Below are 14,106 nucleotides of genomic sequence, written 5' to 3' on the forward strand. Positions count from 1 at the left end.
CTTGCCCTGCTAGCTAATAGCCGTTAGCTGCTAGCTGCCGTCCGGTGAGTGTATTCAGCCAGGCTTCTGTGATAATCATCCCGATAACAATCCACGGAGCGGCGGTGGTGTGGCTATGTCCTCCAGAGGACAGGTCATGTCACGTCTTGAAGTTTATTCCCCCCTAAAAAAAACAGTAGTGCAGTAGTAGCTGCTAGTTGCTAGCTGCCCTCCGTTGAGTGTGTACAGCCAGGCTGTGATAATTATCCCGACAACAATCCACGGAGCGGTGGTGTGGCTATGTCCTCCAGTTGCTGAAGGCTTTTTTTAGCTTGCGCTTGGAGCAGCAAGTTCATCTGCCTGTTGCCCCTCTGTCTGTCTCGTTCTTTCCAACTCTTGTGAGGCTAGTTCTTCGTCTGTATACTCGGGTTTGAATAAATAAGGACGATCATCAAACTCAAAAGGCTCTTCCGTGTGTTGTATATCTGCTATATTCTCCATAGTTGCGTTACTCCAAGCTTCTTCCCTTATAAACAACTCCACTCTTCACACACTACGCTCCAATCTGCACACTACTGTTTACCTTTTCCTGCTACAACTGAATTCCCAGGAGACCGCGCAAGGCTACAGCTAGGCTTAAGTAACGCTATTACTGTGCAAGCCACAGACATCGTTTATTTTGTTTCCATGTAGTTACATAGTCATTGATATGGTCATAACCACTACAGTGCTCAATTACCTATTTTTGAGGCGGAAATAAACTAAAATCTTTCGCCACAAAGGCATGATCTGTCCTCTGGAGGATATCCACCAGACCACTGGGCGCTCAGGGGATTTTTGTAGGCTGCTTACCTGGCTAAGGGAACTACCACACAGATCGACACTGCCAAGCCTCCTACTCACCAACACCAGATCGATCACACACACAAAATGGATGAGCTACAAATACACACGGAACTGCTGCGTGATGATTTTCACAAAAGCCTGGCTGAACACACTTATCACGGACGGCAGCTAGCAGCTAGCAGCTAACAGGCCAAGCTACCCACCGACGGGATCAAGACAGGGTAGGTGAATTTAAACTGTCTGAGTAGAAAACGCATCTTGTTGTCACGTTATGGCCCTGTTCATGTGGCACAGACATATTAGTTGCATTTTGTGTCTGTTAAGAGGCACAAAGGCACTCTAAAACTTGCCCCGACAACTGCCATTTTAGCTCAATGGACGCTTGTACACGTAGCTGGAGCTACTCCAGTTTGCTAGGACCGATCCAGGTTGTTTTTTTTTTAGAGCTGTCAAACGATGAATTTTTTTTATCGCGATTAATCGCCAAATTCCTATAGTTAATCACGATTAATCGCATGTTTTATCACATGAATAAAATTTGATTATTTTGCATTTCAGAACTGTTTTTAAGTACATATTAACAATGGAAAGCAATTCTTACCAGTGTATCTTAATTGGGAATCAAATTAATGCAAAGAAAGTTACTTTATGAACTTGACTTTAAGATTTGTAATTGTTTATTATTTATTTACTGTAAAAAAAAGAAAAATGTGTGAATCTGTCATTGCACAATTCCTACAAGTACCTAACCTAACTGAGATGTAACACTAACACTTTGCTTATAGACCTTTTTTCACGGCAGACATGTTGACATGTCATAGTAGGAAAAGCACAGGTGTATTCAAAACCATTAATGATGGCTGAATTCCACTTAGGAGAGGCCCTGGTATTGTGCATGCTGACTCACTGAAATAGCTTACTGGGACACTTGATGGAACTGAGCCATCCTTAAGGTTATCAATTTCAGCTGTGCTCTTCCTACTATGACAAATCAAAATGTCTGCTGTGAAAAAGGTCCATACAGTACAAACAAAATGGTCCAAAAACCAGATGCCACAGCAGGACATTTGTAACCTTTAAATTTTTCTAATAAGGAATGTAACAATTCTCCTGGACAGAAAAGGGGGTGGACAATGTCCCAAATGACAAAAACAGTCAAAAAAACGATACAAACAACAGTCCTAAAACCATATGCTGATATACATAGTCAATATAGTGTGCAGTAACTTCAAAATAATTTTGATTACTCACTGACGTCCAGTGATCACCGGTTAATGAGACAGCGTTTGCAGCACTTTGCAGCAGTTCCAGTTGGGCTGCTTTCTCCGTGTCGTACAGGCTGTGTATGCGTGAAACTACTGTCCCCCTCGACAACTTTTTAAAAGTAAACTTTCCATTCAGAATCTTCTTGGCATCCATTTCGGCGTCTCGCGCTCGCCATCCACTCAAAACGTAACATTAGCCTACTACTCTTTGGCCGGCTCGCATGCCCAAACAAGTGTGTGCGGCGTGCCTGTTGTTTTGTTTCCGGTCTAGCTAGATCCGGTGTGGTGTTCTAAAAACTAAGTTTGCTAGGCTAAAAAGAACGTTAATCTCGCGATAAAACAATTGACGCCGTTAAAATGGGTTTGCGTTAACGCCGTTAATAACGTGTTTAACTGACAGCACTAGTTTTTTTTTCTATCGAAAGTACTCGCATAGCTATAGCGATCAAGATTAATGTAAAAATTGGCCGGAATTCTCCTTTAAGTGTTGGAAGTCATATCAACCTTGGTAGCTTTAACTTGCATGCCTTTTTGGCAATCCTGATTCAGACGTGTGCACACACACACACACACACACCAATGGACAAATAACCTGGAAAAAGTTACTACACAAGGTGAAAAGCTTATAGTGATTAGAGAGATGGATGTCCGCTTACATAATTTAAGACAGAAAAGCTCAGGTCTTCATGGTTTGTGATCATGAGGGGATTTTATACTAATCACGATTATTGTTCTGTGATCTTGAAATCATTTTGTGCAGAAGGAGGCCTGGGCTGAACCTAAAGCTATTTACATGGAGGAGGAGAATTCAGAGAAAGAGAAAAACAGCGAATCAAGCAGAGGAGAGTCAAGGGCGACCTCTGCCAAAAGTGCTGAGCTGCAGGTACATACCTCCTGACAAGTGAGCCCATCTTTTCTGACTCTTCTCTAGTCTAAGGTCTTTAAACTGATGATCGCCTCACATCTTAAATCCCTCAGAGGTAAATCCCTGGGCTCTCTGCATAGCTCTCATATTGAAAGTCAGCACAGAGAGATCTATTGTCCATATCAAACTTGGTGCAGAATAAAATGGGGCCAATGTATTATTTATGTGGCAACATTTTGGAATAGTAAGTAAGATTCAGTTGGTAATGTTGAATGGCTCAATTTTGACTATTGTGTCTGTATTGGGATAAACTATAATGAAACAAAATGATTTGAATAATATTAAAATTAGATGAATGCAGTCACAGACAGCTTTGTTCAATTCATTTATTGTGCTTTTGTCATTGGGGGTCTTACAATTGTTGTTGCCAGTCAAAATGGCCTGCTTTGAAATAGTGTATAACTTCTTATGTAGAAACAAACTATGAACATAATATTCATACAAATACATCAATACAAATATTCAGGGCCTTTTAAACTATTTTAAAATATATTACCTACAAATTTAAGAACAAAGCATTTAATAAGACACTGTGGGAATGAATCATAATACAGCTGCAATATGATGATATTTTAGAATGATAGAGATATAATGCAGTGTATTGATAGTGTTGTGATTTATATACACAGTGTAACATGCTTGTATGTGTACTGTACGTGCGTATGTTTGACTGATTATGCAGACTTACTTACATACAGGTATTTTAATCTGCCTGTATTTTCTATATGTGTGTCGGTGATGTCTGTAGCAGGGGAGGAGGCGTAGAGCCCAGCAGCTGTTGGCAAGGGCCAGTAAGGCTCTGGCTGAGGCCATCAACCTGTGTCTCCAACACAAGCTGCCTTCCTCCATCCTGGCTGATGCCTCTCTCAACATGTTGGAGTGTCATGGCCAGTCTGACCCTGCAGTGGCAGGTCAATATATTGCCCTGTTTCAGGTATTGTGCATCAGATAATATGGGCATTTTTTTACTACATTGCCTGAGTGTGGATGCATTGTCTTGAGAGTGCAGTGCTTGTATAATGTGTATAAACTACTTGCTAATCATCAGGTTTCACTTTCATTCTCATCACTTTTATGCCCATGCACACTGTAGAAAGGTCCACATAGAGTACATTGTATGAAACAGGGGTCCATATGCTGCCACTGTCCGACTGCAGGCAGGTGGCTCTATGCACAAAACAGTCCCTTGCATCTGTACCCACACATTATCTTCGCTTACTTAATAATCATCGCCTACTATAATTCGTGCTATCACCAACAGCTCTTTCATCCATCTTCTGTTTTTTTCCCAGAGCTGCTGCACTGTCACTACGATGGCCGAGGTCCTACGTTCTGCCTGTGCTGGCACTAGCGTGTCCCAGCTCTCCGCTCTGCTCAGCCTTCACAGGAAGCTGCTCCTCTCTCAGGAGGAGAGGCCCAGCAGCATGCTGAAGGGAGTGGAAGACTCCCTCAACAGTCTCTCCAAGGTACCGGTCACCCCCCCCTTCGCACTCATGATTTATGGATGCTGTCATACTCAGCCCGGAAAATTCCCTTGATGGGCGACACACTCTGTACTGTTATGGCCTCTGCTCTAAATGCACTTCCAAAACCACACAGAGTAGTGGCGCTTCAGACACACTTCTTTTTAGTTACACCAACATGTACAGTAGCTAGTACTGTATGTGGAACAACTTTGTGGCATCTGCAGCTTAATGAACATAATTCAGCAAGAAGTTGCCCCATGTAATGTAAGTATGCTTGTAAGATAGCTTCACTCTGCAAAATGTTTACTTCATTCAATATATATATATATATATATATATATATATATATATATATATATATATATATATATATATATATATTATTATTATTTATTTATTTAGTTCTTCTCTGATTTTAAACACATATTTGAAATTTTATTGTATTAATATAAATCTGAGACTCAAATCAATAAATAGTTAAAGAAATTGATATGATAGATTTGTTTTACAATAAACAGATCTGTAAATAATCTGTTACTCTGTTTGGACCAATTGCTGCTGTAAACCATATTAAACCTGAATTTCTGAAACTCAACAAAAATGACCTGATGCCTTACATTTTAATATTCTTCAGATGTTAGCGCTACTGTCAGTTTAAATGACAAGATCTTTTGAGATCTGTAAAAATATTGCTGGGGACAATTCAGCAGCACCTCAACATTGGTAGAGACATGTCCCTACTGTCTATACCCAAAAATATGCCTATGTTCAAAATACTTGTAAATTGAAACAAATACATATTTCTCTGTTCCTCTTCACATACTGTATCTCTGGTGGAACCTTTGTTATGCAACAGGCTTTCTTATGTTCTGAAATCAAACCAGACCAACAACCTACCTGTTACAAGGCTAAGCTAACCTAGGCTCGTATTACAAAGACACACAGCTAGTAGAGGCTAACCTAGCTTGTAACATTAATGGTATTGTCTCCTGTCCCTGTGTGAGAGTTAGACCTAAACTGACCTGGTTGAGTGTATGCTTTCCTACCTAAGAGGAGTTTGTGCTGTGTTAAACTGACTCACCCAGCCACTGCATGGTTTCAAGTCTAGAGATGGCTGCTCTGTCGGCGTCCTTGCCAGGCCAGCCCCCATCTTCCTTCTTGTTGTAGTTCAGCTTTTAAAAGGTGTATATACAAAAGTTGTGGGAAAACAAGAATAGTCTTTAGGCATCTTTGTCTTCAATAGTGTTCTCTGTGTGGTAAGCGTGTGGTTTGCAGCCATCAGCGTGCCGTTTCTGTGACTGTCTCCCGCCGGAGACAATCTCCTGAATGAATCTCATCCCATACAGCTGCAATGGAATGAGTTATCAGCGTCACACAAACAAAACCCTTCAAGTCACATGTCAGCACTTGCCCTATCAGCTAACTCCTCGAAAAACACTAAACTGATATCATAACACTACCTTTTATTCTTTAAAAAAGTCCTTTATTCACATAATGAAGGGGAAAAAAAATCAAAGGCACTTTAAGTTTGTATAATATGCTGTTTGTGTTCTTGAAATTACTTTCTGGTTTGCAGGCCTTCAGCCACCTGACCATCTATCCCAGCCACCTAAATATCCTTGCAGAGCTCCCGCCTAACCTGAAAATCCTGCTGCTTCAGCACTCTGAAGATGGGTAATTTCTATTTTGTCGTCCTCTGTTTACTCTCTATTCCCTTTTCTTTGCAATGCTGTAAATTCTGTCCTTATCTGGCCCAGACAGTTAATGGTACATGATAACATGATTTAAAAAAGGTCATGCAAGTCACAATAGATATAGGCTAAAGTAATACTGTACCTGTAGAAGAGGGGGCCTGCTGTGTGTTACACGTGCCACTAGAGGGCTGATGTAGTGTATATAGAGAGAGATGGAATTTCTTACTTTCATTATTTGAAATTTAAGGTATTTTAAATACACGTGAAGCAATGCGTAAAGTATACAGGTAAGATGTAAAAAGTTTTTTTTGAGTGTTTGTTTTGTTTTTAGGTCAGAACTTTATGGGGCCTTTTATGAGATGACCAAAGCTCCAAATCAAAAGGGAAAGACTACGCAAGGTACAGGTCAGGACTTACATTTTTTTTAACCAATGTTCATAATACAAAGAGCTGCCAGACTTCCTACTTGTATTAGAGATGCGGGCCATTTCAAACTTTTGTTTTTACTGCATTTATGCATTTTTATACTGTATCTAATTTGTTCCATAGCCCTGGGAATACGGTCTTCACACACACATACGTTGCTGTTCACAGCATTGTTGTCAGCATGTAAATGGAACCAAATGAATTCACTATTCCCATGTAACATTTATCTGCAAGTCAGATGAAAAGTTCAGATTTAATCAAGACGAGACAGGAAAAGATGACAAAGTGTATAATAAGCCAGCTGAACTTCCCTTTCACCTTTTTTCTACTGATCTGGCATGGAACACCAGCTTGCATTAGTCATCACAGGGTATTAGCATACTGTAGTACCTGCTTGCATGACCTTTCCTGCGACTAGTCTGACATAAGTAGTGTAGGAATAGGGAAAAAAAGGATTAGGCTGGCATCTCGACTCATTGTCTGAGAATGAGGACAAGAAACGGAAAAGGAAAAAATAAGATGAGAAAGAATAAGAGAGAGGGGGATCTTACAAAAGGTCCAGGAGGAGGAGGAGGGATTGGAGGTACTCATGGGGACCAATTACAAGGCCTGTATGTGTCTGTCTATACGCATTTGATCGTCAATCCTGTTGTTGCAGGTACCCTGACGTGCTCTAGGGTGGCCAAGGTTTCAGTCTGCCCACAGGCTCTGCTGGCACTGAGGGAGCAGACTCGGACCTTTGGCCAGGAGACAAGACATGCTCTCCTCAAGCAAGCCTGTTGGCACAGTGCTGAGGGCAGGCTGGAGGCCTCTGAGGAGCATCACGTTTTCCCCCGTGTATGTCTTGTTGAGACCTCTGCTCTTATTTCACTCTATTAACAATATCCACTGCAAGCCTCTTAAAAAGGCTCACTCCACTGTAATTATTATCATCTCATGTCTCTTCTATCTTGCCTACTGGGGAGACATGGAAGTAATCAGTGACCTGAAACAATAAAAACTCTCTTTTCTTTTTTTTTTCTTGCCTTGTATTCCTTGCCTATACAGAAAACTGCTGCAGAAGAAATGTTAGGACCCCACTTCAGAGAAATTGTACAAGCTATGGAAGACTATTTGAATCCACTTCTCACACAGTTTGACTTCTCATGCTTCAAGTGTGTGGTCAAAACAAAGTTTGTACCTGTTGCATTCACAAATGCATGCAGCAAGCTTACACAAAGCGATTATGCATGTCTCTATTTCTATTTCTGGTTCTATGGCAGTGTAGCCCTACTGAACTTTAGCTGTCCTTACCTTCCTCAGGCCCCAGGCTGCATCACTACCAGTCCCTGAGATGGCCAAAGCCAAAGATAAAGAAGAGAAAGGGAGTTCAGGTAAAGGAAGAGTATGTTGGGTGTGAGCTTGCTTTCTTATTTTGCTTATTTTTGTACGTTTTATGGGCGTCGGCAAAGAGTCTTTGAGCCCCACATGGGTAGTAAACCCCAGCCAATAACAGCACATTCTCATTCCCATGTTGTCAAATACCACCACTTTGTTAATCCCCTCAGCGACTGATACTGAGGCACAAAGCACCCTTTAGCATCTGCATGATACAAAGTGGCTGTATTTGACGACCTGGGATGAGACTAGGTTGTTATATCGTTGTGTGCTTCAGTGTTTCCCCTGCTCGCCATCTCTCTCTGCTCTGCTGTGTAATGTTATCGGTGTCAGTTTGGCCTGAGGGCGGGTGTGAGCCATACACAGAGTCGAGAGGCACCAGCGGACAGGATAAGCTGCATTTACACAAAATTCTTCTCGTAGGGTTGTGTGGAGGTGTGTGCGTTTATTTGTGCTTTAGAACGTAAATCAGAAAATTGCATTTTATTTCTCCGATTCACTGCTAACGATGCTCCATCTCTTCCCTCACTCTCTACCTTCCTCAACCACCACTGCTCTCTCTCCCTTTCCCTCTTCCTCTGGCTCGTTGCGTTGGGGAGGAGGAGCCAACTTTGCACGCTGTGTGTCAAATGCCTACCAACAAAAATAACACATTATACCTTTTAATGTCATAAACGATTTACAAACACAACTTGATAACTCAGTTCTTTTACAAAGCACTGTGGGGATTGTATTGCCACTGAACTGTTTTATAAGAATTACTGACCAAATTGTTGGAACAACCACTACCAGTTAGAAATGATGGACTTCAGAAATGGAGCAATAGTTCCTTAAAGGTTGCTGTACAGCAACATCTAATTTTTTTAAGCGGTTCTACTGTCAGAGAGCATACAATATGTGCAAAAATGGTTGTACTCATGTGTATGTATACAGGTAAATTACCAGCAGAACCAGGGGAGTATGTGGTATTGCTGGCAGACAAGAAGTTACTGGAGTTGCCGCTGGAAGCCTTGTCCATCCTGCAGGATGAAAGCCTGAGTTCTGTGTCACGAGACTTCTCCCTCCAGCTTCTCTACAGTCGCCTGAACAAAGAAGAACAAGACAAAGGTACCAGAGACATGCATGCACACACATTTTAAGAAATGTTTGCAAGCACTGCCTATGGATTCCTAACCATTCGCATGAACATGCAACTTTAGGAACATAAGTGCTCTAAGTTTTGAATGGATGGCAACCAAGTCATTTCAGACCATTAGGAGAATTCCTGCTCAACATTCATTCGGTCTGTTATTACTGTCCTAATTAAACAAGCACCCTGTTTAAATTGTTTGTAAAACGTTTTCTTATTGTCCAAGGAATGGTTAATCCAGACCTTTGATCACTTATTTCCCCTAATTTCCTTTGTTAATTTCTAAGAAACCAATTTTTTTTGTTGGAGACTAAATATTATACTTCTGCAAAATTCAGGGAAAGGAACATGTTTTTTTTTGGACAACAGTAGTACAGATAATGTAAGACAAGATATGCTTTATTAGAGTTATATCACTTACTTACTTGAAACCTGTCAGATTTAATAAAACTAAACTAAAAGCAAAAGAACTCTAAACGAATGAAAATGCTGCCTCACAACAAGCTGCCAACTCCTTTTCCCCTCTTACTCCAGTCAATGGCATTTGACCTTCTCAGCCTCACCTAGGTGGAACCTTCCACCTGCCCAGGTCAGTATAGAGTGAGCTAAACCGTGCAAGCATCCAAATCACACAGAATAATGGACATTAATACAAGATCTCTAAGTTACTGCTGACATCACAATCTATCTATATATCTATCTACAGTATCTATCTATTAGGGGGGTGTGAATCTTCACTGGTCTCACGATTCAATTTGATTACGATTTTCCTGTCAACAATTCAAAACGATTCGATATCACGATGCGTCACTTCCTAAATGTTATATATTGCTGCACATGGTTTTCCATCGACAAATTCAAGCAGTCAGAGATGTATGAACTCCCCTTTTTATTGTATCTGCTCTTAAAAAGACCCTTCCTGAATGTAGCGAAGTCTAAACAAAAGGCAAAAATTAAAAAAAGCAGCGACAGGGAAATCAACAAGTACCGCAATCAGTAGGCAATAATCGATTATGGTCTGTCACTGCATCGATGCAGAATCGTCTAGGTCCGCATCGCGATGATTCATTTCAACGCCCAATTTGGCGCCGCAGCTGGTGTGATCCCTTCACAAGATAGTCTCTAGTTGATTACTTTCTTGGAGCACAACAAACATTTGGATGTGTGAAGAGTCGGACAGAATCTGATTTAAAAAGTCAGTTTAAAACAAGCTGCTTAAAACGTTTTTCGCAGGTGAAAATAAACAATAACAACCAAAAAGGATTCACTTCATCATTTTAATTAATATTATCCATCACATTGTGTCCTTCTCCAGTCTCTCAGGGTTTTATTTTGTAGGTCTCCTATTAGCGTGAAATCCATTTGTTTTTTGGCAATGATGCTTTAGTTCTCTGGGAAATTATGCACAGTAATATTTTGAAAAGAAACAAAAAGGGAGTAGAAAGAGCACTGAATCTGATGCTGCAGACATCTTTACCTTTTTAAAGGTTGAATCATTTGCATAACTTGAGTGAATGTTTAAAGGTTACTGTTACTAGTGTGAATATGTGTGTGTGTGTGTGTGTGTGTGTGTGTGTGTGTGTGTGTGTGTCACTTGGCAATTGCATATGCCACAGGCATATTTCCTAATACATCTTTTAATGCTTGGATCAAATACATGGGTGACGATGAGAACAGAAAAAAAAGATCATCTTTTTCTGGATCATCATTACCATAATTTTGACATCTACAGTTTACCATTGTGTCAAGAAGATATAGTGCCTGAAACCACTTTTGAAAGGGCTATTTGTTATTCTGTGCAGTGCCCTGCATGAAGTATACACAGGACAAATTAGCACAAACAAAAGAATCACTGCCTTCAGGTGGGAAATGTTTGCCTTTATATGAACTTATGTTTTTACCAGCTCAAATTTGACTGTCTGAGAGTAATTGAGTGATACAACTTAAATTGTGGTTCTTAAATTGTGAACTACACAGACTTCATGACCGATTTTACATTTACAGTCTAGTTTGTCCTTTTTAAAAAGTTTTTCATATTCGCAGGGATTTAGTAAAATAACAAACTCGTACTTTTAGTTAGAGCATGAACAGTAGGAGCCACTACAAATGATGGTTGGACCTGTATAGTTGTAGTGGCAATCAGTGTTACTGAAAAATAGTAATTAGTTATAGTTAGTTACCTCATTAAAAAAAGGAACTAAATTACTTTACTGATTTACTGTAAGTAAGTAACTTTTTATGGGGTTATTTATTAATTCATTTTTATTACATAGTGCAGATAGACCGGAAAGGGGGGGGAGAGAGGGGATGACACGCAGCAAAGGGCTGCGGGTCTGATTCGGATCTGGACCACTGCCAAGGACTCAGCCTACATGGGGCGCACACTCCAGATAAAAAAGTCTACTTTGAAATGCTGCCATTGGTAATGTGCCTATAGCTTTCATTATCTCCACGGGGATCATGATTTCGGTTTTGTGTGTGTAGGCATCTGTTTGTCAAATCTGTCTAATCAAATATTTTATGGTCACAATTCACCTCATAGCTGGTTAGCTTGGTTTCAGGCTTCAAACTCTTGTATAAGCATTTTCTGAAAAGCCGATGAAGCCATTGAATGGGGAAAATCACTTCCGGAACCAGGGCCGTTTCAAAACGTGGGTGGTCACTGTTGAGCTCTATGATGGTATAAAACAGAGCAGTCATTTTCAAAAAAATGTTATCAACGCAACCATGAGGGGTCCAGTCATGAGCATTCAGTCCTAAATGTGCACGAAAATATTAGGCTGATGGCTGAATGAAACACTTTGCCTCTTGTGGACATTAACCTAGTAATCTACTTTATTAGGATTTTAGAATTCCCAATCTCGATGACACACTAAGTACACATTGGGCTTTAAAAAAAGGAAGGCCTATTTTAAGCATACAGCACAGTGGTTTGTGGCAGACTTGGGGCTTCACGGGCAGTAAAACTACTATAAGATTGCCCTGAGCTTGGCATTTAATGTTGACAGTAGTGGCAAGTTGCCTGGGTCATTTCAACAGATTAAACACTCTGGTGTTTTAGCTTTTTCTGTTCCTGTACAGTTGGAAACCTAAGGTGAGTGCTCCAGGCGGTTTGAGATCAGAGTGTGGAAAATCATTGATTCCTTCTTTGTGTGTACGGAATTTCAACAGCATATTTTTTTAGCAGTTGAGTCATTTGTTTTTAAAGCAACTTTTTTTATGAAATAAAGAGTAATGAGTAGAAATTTGGATTTGCTGTTGGCGATCAGTAAAAAGTTCTATATACAGTAAATATTGCATTGCATTTCCTTTGGCAGACACTTTTGTCCAAAGCACGTTATAAGTGTGTGAGCACATTCAGACTCAATAGTTTGAGTTAATCTCAAATGAACACCTAAAAACATGTTGGAGTGGTACAGTACAAGTGCTTAGTTTTTTAGTTGTTTTTTTTATATTACACACAAAGTACGTGCTGGCGTGGGGTTTGGGGATGTAGTGGGTTTCTATCCTGCACATTGACTATTGAGATTTTACGTGAAATATGATAATAATTTGACAATAACGTAAAATGATTGTAAAGATTACTTTTCTTCGTTTAATAAGAAATGAGGGTTTTAAACAAATGAATCGCGTAATTAAATTGATAAAGCCATGCTCAATCAATAGTTAGTGTTTTATTTGCAGAGGGTGATATATGTTACAGCCATGAGGAAACTTTTAGAACTGGTCTTCAGTCACTAATAAATGTCATTGACTTTGCAGATACTGAGAGTTTTTTTTTTCTTTTTTCTTCCAGTCCAAAAACTGTGTAATCTACCCTGCAGACAAGTGTATGTATTAATTCTGCCTCCTGTCTGTGGCAGTTGAAAGTGACAACAAAAAGGAGACCAAAGGTGGCAAGGGAACTAAGGGGAAGGGAGATCAAAGCCAAGCCATCAAAGTGGTGAGTTCAGTAAATGAATCTGGGCCTGCCAGATACAGACAGCAATATTACTTTTACCTGCTGTCAGCAATGGCAATTATTTAAGTTTCTCTCGCCTCTCTTTTAAGTGTGGTTTTTCAATCAATTACATAATTTGTTTCCATAGAGATGCTATTTCTAGCTTATGTCATGCACCACTATTGTTTTCACCAACTCCTTCCTTTTTACTTCAATTTCTTTTGCTTTGTCTCCTTTTTCTTAAAATCTATCATAATCTTTTTTGTAACTGGTGTTTGCAAGATCTGTATGTGCAAGAGACAATATTTGCATGTATATACTGCATACACACTTTATGTTTGTAACTATTCTTGCTTTGAGCTGTAATGACTTTAATTTATTCACTCAGAATCACGTGTTGCCTTCTAACACCTTCCCAGTGGACATACGTAAACTTAAATGTATCCTTTTTTTGTTAAATATTATACCCATTTATGTTGTGTCTAAAATTGTATATGTGTTCTTGACATATAGTTTAAAATAAAATTTTGTTTCATAGATTATTATTCTTAACATACCCCCACAGATGTTGTTGACCCTCACAATGAAGGCATCTTTGGTAAGTAAATGTATTTTTTGGGAGAGATTAGATTACAACGCATACTTTACATTACATATTTACAGAAATAAATGGGAACTTCCCACTTCAGTGAACTGCAATGTAATCCTATGGGGCAATTACACACCGTCAAAACTTATAATAAGAATCTGAGCCTGTCAGTGACAAAAACAAGCTCTTTTAGTGGACGTACATTGACAGTTCGTAATTGCCCCATAGGATTACATAGCAGTCCGTTTCACAGCTGCTGGCTGCAGCGCTCTGGCTCAATATTGGACCAATTTCAACAATTGTTGTCCCCATTAGTCACTAAAATGTGGGAAAATAGGGTTCAGGTTGAAAAATACCAAAGTTCCCCTTTAATAAACTAGTATATTGAAGTTATCAAATGTGGAAATGTACTGCATTATGGCAGAAAATAAAATGCTTGTTGTTAATGATCATTTACACTACTGTATAGC

General features: G+C 39.7%; 1 protein-coding gene across 1 annotated transcript in view; it reads left to right on the forward strand.

Annotated features, from left to right (window-relative positions):
• Nucleotides 1-14,106, forward strand: part of cfap46 (cilia and flagella associated protein 46) — a 68,919-nt gene that overhangs the window by 47,964 nt on the left and 6,849 nt on the right. The window contains 12 exon segments of the mRNA XM_078273107.1: nucleotides 2,851-2,973; nucleotides 3,764-3,949; nucleotides 4,308-4,481; nucleotides 6,058-6,155; nucleotides 6,507-6,580; nucleotides 7,260-7,438; nucleotides 7,649-7,755; nucleotides 7,904-7,974; nucleotides 8,912-9,085; nucleotides 12,971-13,050; nucleotides 13,436-13,487; nucleotides 13,613-13,645. Of these exon segments, the coding sequence (XP_078129233.1) occupies nucleotides 2,851-2,973; nucleotides 3,764-3,949; nucleotides 4,308-4,481; nucleotides 6,058-6,155; nucleotides 6,507-6,580; nucleotides 7,260-7,438; nucleotides 7,649-7,755; nucleotides 7,904-7,974; nucleotides 8,912-9,085; nucleotides 12,971-13,050; nucleotides 13,436-13,487; nucleotides 13,613-13,645 (1,351 nt within the window).

Source organism: Sander vitreus, chromosome 17, assembly GCF_031162955.1.
Source record: "Sander vitreus isolate 19-12246 chromosome 17, sanVit1, whole genome shotgun sequence".
In the NCBI taxonomy this organism is placed as follows: domain Eukaryota; kingdom Metazoa; phylum Chordata; class Actinopteri; order Perciformes; family Percidae; genus Sander; species Sander vitreus.